At 40.7% G+C, this 15,328-nt stretch overlaps 1 protein-coding gene across 1 annotated transcript in view; it reads right to left on the bottom strand.

Annotated features, from left to right (window-relative positions):
* The window catches only part of MTUS2 (microtubule associated scaffold protein 2), a 498,561-nt gene that overhangs the window by 259,901 nt on the left and 223,332 nt on the right, over positions 1 to 15,328 (bottom strand). Inside the window, exon 5 of the mRNA XM_037891750.2 lies at positions 13,821 to 14,027. Within this exon, the coding sequence (XP_037747678.1) occupies positions 13,821 to 14,027 (207 nt within the window). The remainder of the gene's footprint in view (positions 1 to 13,820; positions 14,028 to 15,328) is intronic.

Below are 15,328 nucleotides of genomic sequence, written 5' to 3'. Positions count from 1 at the left end.
GAGTTTTTTGTTCTTTTGGCTATACTCACTATTGTTGTTACTAAATCAGAATTCAAAAGTCTACTACAGGCAGTCATAAGGGGATCAAAGACTGGAATTGCTTTGAAGTTTGCCTTGCTTTGCTCTATTATAAATCCATACCTGCACTAATTTAGCAAAGTTCCCCGATACTAAGCAGTCTCTTCCCCTCCGTAAAAAGAAGAGACATTGTACACACATTTTTCAAATCCCTGTTTGTTTGTGCTCATCATCCATATTCATTTTGCAAGGGCGAAAGATTTAATTTAACCAGTTGTGAACCATGTAGTACAAGGAGGCCAGTGCTGTTTACAGATAACTGTGGGCTAAATGAGGTCTATCAAGAACATAGAGCAATATCATTTGGGCTTTTTAATGTAGTTATTACTAGTAAGGAACATAGTGCTTTATTTCTACATGTGACAAACTTCAAAGGTTTGGCTGTCCACAGCAGATGCTAACTATATAATCTTAATGAGATGATCAACAGCATGTCTAACTTTTTATTTTATTCTTTCCTCTTCCTGGCAATACAGAGCAGGGAAAGCTTTTACCTGGCCTTCGTTTCCTGTTTTGTTTGAGAAAAATGTGCTGGGTGATTTAAAACAATAGTTTGCTGCCATTACAGGGAAGCTACATATAATAAACACATGTTTCATCAACATGGAATATGACAGAGAGGTAGCAGCCTCTTAGGGGTGCAACCAGCTTCCATTACAGAGTGCAATTTTAGCTGTAACTTTAGCTTACAAAATTCAGTTAGTCTGAAAATTGCCAGAGTTACTGGGAAGGCAAAGGAGAAAGTTTCTACAAAGTTTAAAGAAATTGGATCAAAGTCATTTTCAGTTAAACGTCATTTTAAAAATTACTCTGATTTGAATTTTTGACTTCTCTGGCATTTCTTTGCCTCCCTCTAACTCAAAAAACGTTTTGTGACAACTATGGCAAATTTTCTATTCTGGACTGTTAAATCCCCTTGAATGCTTATTCATCAGCTATATTTGAAGAAATATATAGGAATACAGCACAGTTCATAATGATTTTTGTCACTGACAGTGTTTGGTTTGATTGCGCACTCATAGAGGCATATACCTTAAAGCCAGAAGGCACCACTCTGATCCTCTAGTCCAGGGTTGGCCAGCCTGTGGCTCCAGAGCCACATGCAGCTCTTCAGAAGTTAATATTCGGCTCCTTGTATAGACACCGACTCCGGGGCTGGAGCTACAGGCGCCAACTTTCCAGTGTGCCGGGGGGTGCTCACTGCTCAACCCCTGGCTCTGCCACGGGCCTTGCCCCCACTCCACCCCTTCCCGCCTCCTCCCCTGAGCCTGCAGTGCCCTCGCTCCTCCCTCCCAGAGCCTCCTGCACCCCACAAAACAGCTGATCGGGAGGTGTGGGGAGGAAGGGGGAGGTGCTGATTGGTGGGGCTGCCGGTAGGTGGGAGGCACTGGGAGTGTGTGGGGAGAGCTGATGGGGGGTGGGGGTGCTGACGTATTACCGAGGCTCTTTGGCAATGTACATCAGTAAATTCTGGCTCCGTCTCAGGCTCAGGTTGGCCTCCCCTGATCTAGTCTGACCTCCTACTCAACATAGGCCATACAATTTTACCAAGTTTTTTTGCTATTGACTTCAGTGGGTGCAGGCTAGGACATTACTGCCTATATTTTCAACAGTGGCTTTCATTTCAGGATCATTCAATTTGTGTGCGCCTAATTTTGGACACCTACAGGCCTGAATTTCAGACCCCGCACCAGAGCTCCAGCTGAAGTTAATGAGAGTTCCAGGTACTTGGCATCTCTGAAAATCAGGAGACACGCTATTTAGACACTCCAAAACAGAGGCACCCACAACTGGTGAACACTTTCTAAAGGTTGACCTATATGTGGCTGTGAGCAAGAGAGAGAGGGGGGTGCAAAAGGATTGTTTGTGGAGCTATAGGACCACGGTCTTTGGCCCAGCCCTGCCAGGGTGTGTGGTTTACTAATGGGAGACTGCTAAGATTGAAACCATGGTTACATGATAAGGCTGATTTAGCTTTGTAACTCCAAAAGAAAAACAAAACTAACCAACCAAAAAAATTAAAAAAGCCCCAGAAGAGTCTTTTTGTTTTAAGATATTATCACTGGCACCTGATTTAGCAGTGCTCATCAAAAGGGATGGGACAGCTCACACCTCAGATCTACTGGTTCAGCTTCTCTACATGCTTAGGCAGACAATGCTGCATCAGTTATTTCATGCTTTGAAGGTTTTCTTCACACCTGTAACGCTAGACTTTTTTGTTTTTAATGAAAGCCAAGACTCTGGAGAATGGCTGAGAGGCCTTTCTGGACCCTGTTTTCCCCTGGTTAGTTTTGTGTGCCTCCTTAAGGGATGTGACCCACACTTTGGGAAACACTGGCCTAATACAATTTCTGTCTAATGCAGTTGAAAATGTACTTCCTACTAGAGGACACATCACAGTATTCAAGTCAGGGGGAAAAAGACAAGTGGAAAGGAAAAATAGCTGGATTTGGGGGCTGGAAAAATCAACAGGAAGACATATACACAAAAATATACAGAGATATTCTTTTCATATGTAAAAAACATTCTGGATTTACACAATTACATATTTTAGATGAATATTTCATGGCACCAAGTTACACTTCTGATGTTTCTACCTCTCTAGAAGCAATCAGCAGTTGATTTAAGATTTCTGTGTCCACTCTAATTTCTCATTCTCTCCACTCACCTGCATATGTTTGATTACTCTGATACCTTTGCTTAATCTTATGGAAATCCAATATTAATAAAGCAAGCAAAGAAAGGCCAAAAAAAGTGTGAAGATGTGTGGTAAAATGTGTAGGTTGTAAGAGATAAAACCAAAATAAAATTAGACTGAAGAGTTTCCTATTTCAACAATTTTAACCATCAAACATTTGCTGACCTGATATATTATTAGTGAGGCTTATAGAAGCACCCATCACCCTATCCTTTCTCTGCCCCACATTAAAGGAATTCTTTAACTCCTAGAATGTTGGGTAGAGACTGACTAGTGCTATCTTTTCTAGTCCATTCCCTTGCCAAGGGAGAACTGCTTCTTACACTACGCTGTTATTCTATTTTAAGAATCTTAAGCAATAAGGCTTTCACCACTTGACTTGGAAGATTATTTTTACTAATAGATTTTATGACTACGAAGTATTTCCCTGATTTAAAACCTACATTTTCCATGTCTTGAATTCATCCCAATTATCTCATTCATACCATCCGAAACAATGTTTCCTTTTTTGCATTTCTCCCCAATTGAGGCTGTATTACACTGTTTGGTGAAGTGTTTTCTGTACAGTACTTACAGCACTTTGGAATCCCTTTGGATTAAATATACAAAATAAATTAAATCAACATTATATTAAATGAACCAGGAGAAATACCGATACAAGCAACACAGATAACATTAAAGCCAAGAATTATGAGAATTACGCTTATAACACATACAACTGAAACAAAATCACAAACATTGTAATATTGCTATATAATAAACTACAGAAGTGTATAAATTAGAAATTACATGACAAACAGAAAACTTTAGCATACTGTATGGAATTCAGCGTCAAAAACTTTAAGACAAATTACGTGAGAGGTAGATATGGGAGGAGCTAAAGAACTAAAAATCTTAAATTCTGAAAGAAACAGTCATTTCACAACTGTTGCAGGACTCAGTCCTACTCAGATCCAACTCTCACTGACTTCAGCCATTACCTTATTACGTCTTTATTTCTCAACCAACTCTTCCTCTTACTTGGCAAAATTCTCAATCTCCCAATATGAAAATTAAATACATGGCACATTTTAACTTCTGTATTCTCACCAATTCTGGGTATACACAACATTTTAATAATTTTCCTACGGTGTGAAAAAATCCTTTCAAAACCCATGCTCAATTAAAGGAAAATGGCTCATCACATTTATTCAAACCCTCACAATATTAAGCAGCGGGGCTGAAAGCAAGCATAAATTTGTAGCTCATGGTTAATTTTGAGCAAAAAGTGGTGCTTGAAAATCTCCCCCTATAACGTAAAGCTAATTCTGCTACTGTTGCTGATATGCCCATTCCATCCTAAACATCTTCTTTCAAAGGTACAATGGCAATTAAGTGCTGAACTTCAAAGTCATTGTTAAGTCTTACCTATCTTCCCAGATAAAAAACCTCCACTAGGTTAAACTGGAATTAATGTTGAGAGTACAGATCTGTAACTTAAGGGTAGAAAACAAAACACAAAAACAGTCATGAGATTGTTGCAGTTAAACCCAAAACAAGTATTAAAAACCCAGGAAATACCGAGGTACGTTTAAACTTAATACATCCAAACACAGAGAGATCATTCCCGAGAAACGTCTAACAACTGCTACATACCTTACAGGACCGAGTTTTACTTAATTTTAACTGAAACTGATGAACATATGTACTTGAAACTTCTCAGAAAATTCATTCTGTACTCAGAGTAAATATTGTAAACTTGGGGATGATGCACTGTCTTCTTCATATAGAACAAAGCTGCTCAGACAAAACACAAATCAAGCTTTACTACAGAGTCACAGCTAGTGCCTCCATAATGTGTTTATGGACCGGATATCCCTATGACACTTGTGTGATTTATGAGTAACCACACTGAAGCCAACATATGGTTGCCTAACACATTTCTTTATAACCTTGTTTTACACACACACACACCCCTCTGTGTGGGGGGGCAAATGCACTCAGAGAATCCATGTGATAAGTTGTAGAACCCTATGGTAAATTGCAAAAATATGTGATTAATTAATATATGGTGTACCTTTGACCATCTCACTTGCTTACTAAGCCATCTCCCTATGACTTGTTCTAACAGTTCAAAACCCCAGAGCAACAAAACACCTTTTTTTTTAAATCAATCTGCCAGAGAAATGTTTCCTCCTCCTCCTGAGTGCGAAGTTTCTCTGAAGTTGTCTACTTAGTCACTAGTATGCAGAATTTGGAAATAAATCTGTGTTTCCTAGCATGTGTAAATTTATGAGGTTCTACGGTATCTACTTAGAATGTATTGTGCATTACATTGTTTATAGAAATAAATACTTCTGTTAATGGAAGTCAACATTCTGCTCCACCCACAAAGATGTGGCCTTTTACATTTTTGCAACCAGGTATCTATTGTAAAAAAAATTAAAGGTCAAGTTTTGCAATATTAATTGCACAATTAAGCACACTTAAACCACAACAAATTGCCCACATTTAATGCTACAATTGTTTTATATTGTCCCAGTTATTAAAAGCATGCTTGCGTGAAAGCAGAATTCTTAACAGTTTGTTCCACTATAACAAAACACATTTTTACTGACAACTAAAGTACAGCATTATTGGACACAGTGTCCACTGCATCGGAGTGAACACTAATATTTTGGTGCAGGAATTTTATGTATTGACTCACTATTGTTTCATAAACAAATATGGAACAGGACACTGCACTAAATCCTATCCAACATCGCAGACACTGAGTCAAAAACTTGTGTCAAGCACCAAAATAAATATAAAAATGCCACTTTTGGTTTTCATAAAGAAAACCATCATTCTCACCTCAGCCCACCCATTATTTCTGGCCCTCAGTTCTTATAGAGTGGAAAAAAATGGAGGAGCCATCCAGTCTACAGTACAACAATAATAAACCAGATGGACATAATGATCAAAATCAGCTCTGAAAGAATGGCTCAACTCAATTGAGACCCTCCCTACACCATCCAGCCTCCAAGGAAAAGGGTAAGCACATGAGCTGATCTTGCAACACACCTCGAAGGTGAACAAATTCAGGACCAAGGGGGTAGTGAGATACTGATTGCACCCAACATCTTCCCCAGATCTTAGAAATAACAATGTAGGGTCTGTCAGATGTCTGAGTATGCTGATCTAATATGTTTTTATTTATTCATGCATAGTTGGGTTCTTGTGAGAAGAGACGTGGTCTCTAAGGTTTCGACTACACTATGAGCTAGGGTGGGATTTTCCACCTTGTGACACATACTTGCCCTACCTCTCATCCAGCTAGTGGGAGTACGATAGCAGTGTAGTCACAGTAGCACAGGTAGCAGCAGAGGCTTCCCAAGTACATACCCATCAGTTTTAAGTGGGTTTGTACTCGGCACGGCTCAGCCATGCCACTGCCCATGCTATCACAGCTACACTGCTATTTATACTCATTAGCTCTGTGAGACCTAGTGTAAGTATGTGCACACGAGCAGGGGAATGACACGCTCAGACTATAAGTCTAGCCTAAAATACCCAGGCCTCGGAGAATAAAACTAACATCTTAACTGCATCCAGAAACTAATCTGAAACCCTTGTAGACTAGATAGCACAGAGATAACATGTTCCCTGCATGAAACACTAATATGGGTTCTGATCTTGCAAGTGTGCTCAAAGACAGGCCTCACACCCCCACAGAGACCCACTCATTTCAGTGGGGCTCTGTACAACTGCAGGAATCTGTCTGTGAGCATCTCACTACAGTATTGGGACTTAATTGGGCAACCACATTCTATCCCAGCAGAAGACTCCAACTGGTCTTCTGTGATGAGTGCATTGTGGTAATCCAACCTGGAGGTGATGAACACTTGGATAACCCTGGTGTGGGGACTCTGTATCTAACAGGGAAGGTTGCAACCTCCTTGTCAAGTAGAGATGAGCAGTCAATAGGGCATAAATAGCAAATCTGAGTTACAGAAGATGGCCAAACCAGTAAACTGTAATGAAATCATCCACTCAATGTGCAGTGGCAGTCAAAAAAGCGAACAAAATGTCGGGAATCATCAAGAAAGGGATAGATAATAAGACAGAAAATATCATATTGCCTTTATATAAATCCATGGTACTCCCACATCTTGAATATTGCATGCAGATGTGGTCGCCCCATCTCAAAAAAGATATATTGGAATTGGAAAAGGTTCAGAAAAGGGCAACAAAAATTATTAGGGGTATAGAATGGCTTCTGTATGAGGAGAGATTAATAAAACAGACTTTTTAGCTTGGAAAAGAGGTGACTAAGGGGAGATATGATAGAGGTCTATAAAATCGTGAGTGGTATAGAGAAAGTACATAAGGAAGTGTTATTTACTCCTCATAATACGAGAACAAGGGGCCACCAAATGAAATTAACAGGTAGCAGATTTAAAACAAACACAAGAAAGTATTTTTTCATGCAACGCACTGTCAACCTCTGGAACTCCTTGCCAGAGGGTGTTGTGAAGGCCAATACTATAACAGGGTTCAAAAGGGAGCTAGATAGATTCATGGAAGATAGGTCCATCAATGGCTATTAGCCAGGATGGGCAGGAATGGTGTCCCCAGCCTCTGTTTGCCAGAAGCTGAGAATGGGCGAGAGGGGATGGATCACTTGATGACTACCTGTCTATTCATTCCCTTTGGGGCACCTGCCATTGGCCACTGTCAGAGGACAGGATACTGGGCTTGATGGACCTTTGGTCTGACCCAGTATGGCCATTCTTATGTTCTTATGACAGATATCACTTTCTGCATTCTTCTGCTTGTTTTTCCCAACCCATCAGCTGTGTTGTTCTCAGTAAGGCAGAGAGAGTTTGTCTTTAACAATTAAACTAACTTTATTTGAACATGGCAGAACATTCTAACCAGAGCCTGGTGTCTGCAGTAATGTGGCTCCCTGATCTGTCTGCAGTCCTCAGCTTCCCCAGTCAACCTGGATAGAAGTTGCGCCAACATCAGCAACAACTCAGTCTTGCCCAGAATGAGCTTCAGATAGCTGCTAGCTCCCACCCAAGCTCCAGGCTCAGCCAGCCACTGGGAAAGCTGTGTGATCTCACCATCCAAGTTTGATTTAATGGAGACCTGGGGCCAGATTCACCAGTGTGTGCTTGATCCACTTTGCCCGTAAGCAGCACAAAGTGGATTTAAAATGGCCAGAGATGGCCAGTGCAGAATTGCTCTGTGCAAGGAAACTTCCTGCCAATAGAAAGCTGGTTGAGAGACTTTACCTCCCCCATAGGCGGCACATGAGTCTTCCATTTGTGGAGACTTACATGCAAGCCCCTCCCCCACTCTGCTCCCTCCCCCGAGACCCCCCCCATTTGCCTGCCCCTCTCCCCCTCTTCCCACGAGGACCCCCCTTGCTCACCACTCGCTCCTCTCCACAGAGAGAAGCGAGCAGCTGGTGGGATGGCGCCATGGGGGAAGAGGCCGAGTGGGCAGTGCCTCCCCACACTTCTAGGGATCTTCGCTTCCGGCGCTCCAAAGGTGGTGGGCCGGTGCACCTCCAAAGGGAGGTGACCCACGCCGCATCTGTAGCATTTGTCCTCCTGCATGGTCAGCCTTATTTGGGGAAGCTTAGCCTCCCCACGCCTCTTATATTCAACATCCATTACCCCCTCTGATTCCAGCCACTTCTCTGTCCCCAGCAGAGAAGCCAGCAGGATCATGAGGAAGCATAACTCCACTATGCCTGCTCCTCCACTGGAGCTGCTCCCCTACAACTCGATCTGCCCCAGGGAGCAATGTCATCAGCAACTGAGGGTAATGCAACCTAAGCTCTCACGCGATCTCCCATAGCAGCCTAACTTACATGCTGCACCAGAGGGGGGAGAGAATAGAACGCTGTGGAACCCCACACAGGAAAGACCTCACAACTAAAGCTAGAGCTGGATGATTTTTTTTTGGCCAAAGAGTTTATTTACCAAAAACTGCAATATCGGCTGACCCAAAACTGTTTGTGAATTTGACCTGATAATTGTGCCCAAGGAAAAGTTTTTCAGGACCAGTAAACTATGTGAGCGTGCAACCTTTTATAACCTATATCCCAAAGGGTAGGATGCTTGCCAGGCATGGGGGAGACCAGGTTTGATTCCCCACTCTGGAGCAGGTCCTTAAATTCTGGTTTCCTCACTGCCAGGGCTCTAACCACAAGGCCATCGGCTATTCTGGGATGGGTCGCTCTCAATTTCTCCTGTTGCAACTGCTGCATGTTTTATAAATATTTAAATATGCATTGTGCCAATGACCAACAGCAATGAGAACGACTCTACAGCCTGGAGACTAAGGCACTCGCCTGGGAGTTGTGGATTCAAATCCCTCCTCTGAACCAGGCAGAGAAGATGTGGACTTTTCCAACTGGCTGACAAATCACAAACATTTTCTGAACCAAACCAAGTATTTTCCCTGATCTTTTTGGTTCCCTGGCAGTACTAAAAAAATAAAAATAAAAAAAAATCAAATCTATTATTCACTCTATTCACAACAAACAAGAAATCACATCACTGGGTCCTCTCTAAGTGAAAAACTGAGCAACTCAGATGTAATTCTCTGTACGAGAATCAGCAAGCACGCAATCTTTATCCATTGCCATAATGAGACTGTAGACCAAGGAAACCAGAACAGGATCTGTGCCATACCCACGCTTAAAGCCTTCAGGATGGTCAAGAAAAGTTGAGAATTTGGTGTAATGCCAGAGCTGCCTCCCCACAACCTCATTAATAAATTTCTCCAAATAAGGAATGTTACCTATCTCCTTAGACAACCATAATTCAAAGCCATTTATCTGTGTAGAGGGTATTTAATGAACCCATATTAATTTGCCAAAACTAAACAGTAGTATAGTTGCTTTGGAAAGTAATATGACCATTATGTACCACTGCAAGAACTAGCATCTTGAAACATCCAAGAGTAGAGAAAAAAGAGACAGGAACACCTGAGGAAAAGATCATCTGGATCTAATATTGTCCTTTACTATATGTCCCCCCACTCTGCAATTACAGATATCTGCTTGCAGAAGCAATATTTTACCATTTGCTTGTGTTTGTTTGTTTCACTATAACACAGATCAGATCCACAACTATATGCCCCTCAATTTACTGTATATTTGGACTGCCAAGGCGGTTTCAATAATATTCTGTTTTCCTGATACACAGTGGTGCTGCTTGAATAGGAAATCATGTTATCTTTAAAGATTTATAAGGATTCATCATTTAGCACTCTGCACCCCACTGAGGCAGGATATAAATATTCAAAATTTACCCTGCCCCCTGCTCAGCAAATGAATCTGATTTAGTTACATCTTATGATCCAATTTAGAAGTTATAGAATCAGCTATTTATATTAAATAAAACCACTCTTCCAATGGACAGCAAGGGAAAATAAATCATTTATCCTGTTAAGATTTGTTAGATAGTTTCCTCCCCACCTCCCCTTCTATTTTGTTCCATGCGATAGATGCTCAGGTACCTCGGTGACCTTGGTGGAATAGAAACCTCACTGGAACAGAATAAACGTTAGTCTAATTCGAGTACACTAGGTGTGATACCATTGGTTCAACTTTCCTTGATCTACAGAGTATATTCAGGAGGAGTTGGGAGTTTCAGTTTGATAATATTTCTATTACAGTTAATTATTCAACAGTAAGAAAATAAAATGCAATATCTCCTATTAGTTATTTAGAAATAAATCCATCTGACCAAGTTTAAAGGATAGGGAGAGAAGGGTTAATTATCCATATTGGGTTGAAGACAAAATAAAAATAGGTTTTGCTTCTAGTTCAGAAATCTCCTGGTTACGATACATCTCATGTACAGACACAGCACTTGGAAGATGTTTACGGCAATACAAAACTCACCTCTCTGTCCTTCAAGAAAAGGATTTTCCCATGTATTCAGATGAGGAGAAGACTGTTCTTTACACTTCTTAAATGCAAAAAGTGATCTGGTGGTCTGATTGTGGGCAACAGCATGGCCCTGGCAGACACAGTGGATGTATTGTTTCTTGACTTTAGCAAAGCTTTTGACACGGTCTCCCACAGCATTCTTGTCAGCAAGTTAAGGAAGTATGGGCTGGATGAATGCACTATAAGGTGGGTAGAAAGCTGGCTAGATTGTCGGGCTCAACGGGTAGTGATCAATGGCTCCATGTCTAGTTGGCAGCCGGTGTCAAGTGGAGTGCCCCAGCGGTCGGTCCTGGGGCCGGTTTTGTTCAATATCTTCATAAATGATCTGGAGGATGGTGTGGATTGCACTCTCAGCAAATTTGCGGATGATACTAAACTGGGAGGAGTGGTAGATACGCTGGAGGGGAGGGATAGGATACAGAAGGACCTAGACAAATTGGAGGATTGGGCCAAAAGAAATCTGATGAGGTTCAATAAGGATAAGTGCAGGGTCCTGCACTTAGGACGGAAGAACCCAATGCACCGCTACAGACTAGGGACCGAATGGCTAGGCAGCAGTTCTGCGGAAAAGGACCTAGGGGTGACAGTGGACGAGAAGATGGATATGAGTCAGCAGTGTGCCCTTGTTGCCAAGAAGGCCAATGGCATTTTGGGATGTATAAGTAGGGGCATAGCGAGCAGATCGAGGGACGTGATCGTTCCCCTCTATTCGACACTGGTGAGGCCTCATCTGGAGTACTGTGTCCAGTTTTGGGCCCCACACTACAAGAAGGATGTGGATAAATTGGAAAGAGTCCAGCGAAGGGCAACAAAAATGATTAGGGGTCTAGAGCACATGACTTATGAGGAGAGGCTGAGGGAGCTGGGATTGTTTAGTCTGCAGAAGAGAAGAATGAGGGGGGATTTGATAGCTGCTTTCAACTACCTGAAAGGGGGTTCCAAAGAGGATGGCTCTAGACTGTTCTCAATGGTAGCAGATGACAGAATGAGGAGTAATGGTCTCAAGTTGCAATGGGGGAGGTTTAGATTGGATATTAGGAAAAACTTTTTCACTAAGAGGGTGGTGAAACACTGGAATGCGTTACCTAGGGAGGTGGTAGAATCTCCTTCCTTAGAGGTTTTTAAGGTCAGGCTTGACAAAGCCCTGGCTGGGATGATTTAACTGGGACTTGGTCCTGCTTTGAGCAGGGGGTTGGACTAGATGACCTTCTGGGGTCCCTTCCAACCCTGATATTCTATGATTCTATGATTCTACGATTCTATGACACAGGAGCTGATAAGGTTCTATTTTCGGTCCTGCTCATGAGTCACAAACTCAGTATGTGATAGGTAACCACCAATAGTTACAGACGGGTCCAGCCAAAACCCCAATTCCAAACGCACAAACTTCGGAGTTGTTCAGAAATCCTAAAATGAATCTAAGTTTCACTTGTACAAATGGTTACAATCTTTAATCAAGTGGCCTGAATCAAAATCTCTGATCCAAACATCTCCACAAAAACTATGGTGTTGGAAACTTGGATCCAGACGTTGTGGACTGGGTCCATCACTACATATAAACTAAACTACCTCTGTATTTCAAACTCACCAAAACTTGGACTCAGCTGCCTGGCTTTCATATGACTATATACTTCTTCCAAAGTTTATGAGGTTTTGTAATCCTTGGAATACACACAAAGCTAGATTCTGATCACATTTTCATCAGTGTAAATCCAGAGTAACTGCACTGAAATCAACAGACACCGGATTTTGGAGTTGAGAATCTTACTCAGAGAATTTACTAAAATTAAAATATTCTAATAGAAGAGGTTGGAATTATAGGTATCAACAATATCTACTAAGGTTGTATTACATCTGTATACACACAGTTTCTAGCCAAAATACGGTAGCTTGGATTAAACAAATGCTGACATGAGTTTTTTTGCCCCCCTACAAAGGCCTTAGTACCTGATAAAAGACAAATTTTATGAACACACAAAACTGGGGGGAGGTAGGGGACAAAAAAACTTCAGAACAAAAGAACGTTCATTATGAGACAGGTAAGAATAAAGAAGAGTCCAACAGTGTAATAAGGATTCTAACATACGTTTAGCTTTCAAAACCATTGTGTGTGTCAGAACTCATTAGATGTATTAATCGCCTGCATTTCAATGACCCCATATAAAAAAGTGCAAAGAAGAAGAAATCCTGAGGATTTTTTGTGTATTTTTGTTTTTATTTAATGTAGTTTATTTAAAAATTACGGTAATATAAAATCTAAAAGATTTAGGACCCAACAGCATCCTAAAGCCGCTGGAATTTTATGCAATCTGGCACATTCAATTTGAACCACTTCAAGACTGATAACAGTTGCTTTGAAATTGACATGGTTCAGGCTGAAACCAGTCTTCAAAGAAAAACTGGCATTAAAAATCCTCAATCTCCGTTTATGTTCTGAGCCCATGGTATGTGTATATTTCACAAGGAGTGCACACTCCAGCTTGCATTATTTAGTACTTAATAAAATTAACATTAGCTGCAGAAAATAGGATTTGAGATGACATTTCAGCCAAGAGATCTTTCCAAGACTGGAGAAGAGACCACAGCTAAGAAACCAATTCTGATCCTATTTTGTACCCCTCGCATTATTTGATTAACTTTCTAAACCTAGGTTAGCGCACAACACATTAAGAGATGTGCAGAAAAATAGTAAATGAGAAAGAATATACTATTCAGTTCATATAATTTCCCCCCTAAAATGCCTGTTGTCCATGACTGCAATGTGCTGACCAAATACATCTATTGTATTTATTTACTAAAGAAGGAAAATTCTCCAAGTAAAAATAGAGTACAAAAATGAATTAAGTGCATCCTTTAAAGCAATTTCCTCTTCAACAGGGAGAGCAATCCCCCCTATGCAATTTATCTCTAGTAATTATTCATCCACCATTATTTATTAAACATTTTCAAATGGGAAAAATCAGAATTCTAAACCCCCAACCTTATGGAACAGAAGAGACTGTTAAGTTGTCACGAGGATTAAACTAACCCTTCCACCCAGGCTCCCTTTTGAGCATATTTGGGATACATCTTTTTAATATTAAAATACAGAACATTTTTTCTCTGACTTACGGTTGGTTGTTCTGCTTTGATCACTCTGAACGCTGTCATTTGACTGGTTGCTTGAGACAGAGGATACACTCGAGCTCCTGACAAAACCAAATGCTGCCAACTTAGCTGCTGGCAAGCGTGAATAGCCAGGAGGACGAAGTCCAGATTGACATGGCTTGGGGAGATTGGATTTTGCAGCATTTGGGCACGGGCCTTTTTTTAGATCAACTGAAAGAAGAAACAATTTGGTATTAAAACTAGGAAACCAGGACACGTCGCAGAGTACTTAAAATAAATCAATAAATTAATGTAATATGAAAATGAACATGAGTATTAAAAGCTGCCTAAACTGCATGGGTATCTTGGCCTTTCCTCAGCCAAATATACATTTAAAACAATTACAGTTCACAATGGATTGCAAAAGGTGAAATACATTGAGAATCGGAATGTATGAAGTCAAAAATCCATCCAACTAATGGACTAACAAGCAAATAAAATCTTTTATAAATGAGTTATTGTATTACCTTCCACCGTTAAATCCTATTTTAGTTCTGCAAGCTAAAAAAATTATATATATATATATATATATATATGAATGATTTTGGAAGCTACATGGTAGAACGATTGTTTCAAAAATGGCAGCATAAAGCTGTATTCCCACAAAGAAAAGGATTCTGTAAAAACCAGATAAAGTTGCTAAATGAAATCACCCACCCACTTAAACTCTTAAAAGAAAGGAAATGTCCACATCAGATTCCAAGACCAGAAAGGATCATTGTGATAATTTATTCTGACCTCCTATAACACAGACCAGAGACGGTTCCAAAATAATTATCTTTCAGAAAAATATCAAATCCTGAATTAAAAATGGCCAGTGATGGAAAATCCACCACAACCCTTAGGAAGTTGTTCCATGGTTAATTACATTAATTGGTAAAAAGTTATGCCTTATTTCCAGTCTGAATTTGTCTAGGTCAACTTCCAGCCATTGGATCGTGTTATATCTTTCTTTCTTAGATTGAAGGGCCCCTTATTAAGTATTTATTCCCATGTAGGTACTTATAGACTGTAATCAACTCACCCCTTAACCTTCTCTTTGTCAAGCTAACTAGACTGAGCTCTTTCAGTCTATCACCATAAGGCAAGTGTTCTAGTCCTTTAATCATTCTCATGGCTCTTCTCTGAACATCTCCAATATATCAACAACCTTCTTTAACTGTAGACACCAGAACTGGACACAGGATTCCAGCAGCGGTTGTACCAGTGACAAATACAGCAGTAAAATAACTTCTCTACTACTCAAGAGTCCCCTGTTTATGCATCCAAGGATTGAATTAGCCCTTTTGGCCACAACATCACACTGGGAGCTCATGTTCAGCTGATTATTCACCATGACGGCCAAAGCTTTTTCAGGGTTGCTGCTTCCCCCACCCTGTAAGTATGGCCTACATTCTTTGTTCCTACCATTGTGTAAGTGTGACCTACACTTAAGGTATGCTTAGTTAGTACACCTTCACCCCTAATATCCC

Source organism: Chelonia mydas, chromosome 1 (genome assembly GCF_015237465.2).
Source record: "Chelonia mydas isolate rCheMyd1 chromosome 1, rCheMyd1.pri.v2, whole genome shotgun sequence".
Taxonomy (NCBI): domain Eukaryota; kingdom Metazoa; phylum Chordata; order Testudines; family Cheloniidae; genus Chelonia; species Chelonia mydas.
Note: the sequence above shows the minus strand (reverse complement) of the source record. Positions and strands in the feature narration are given on the sequence as shown.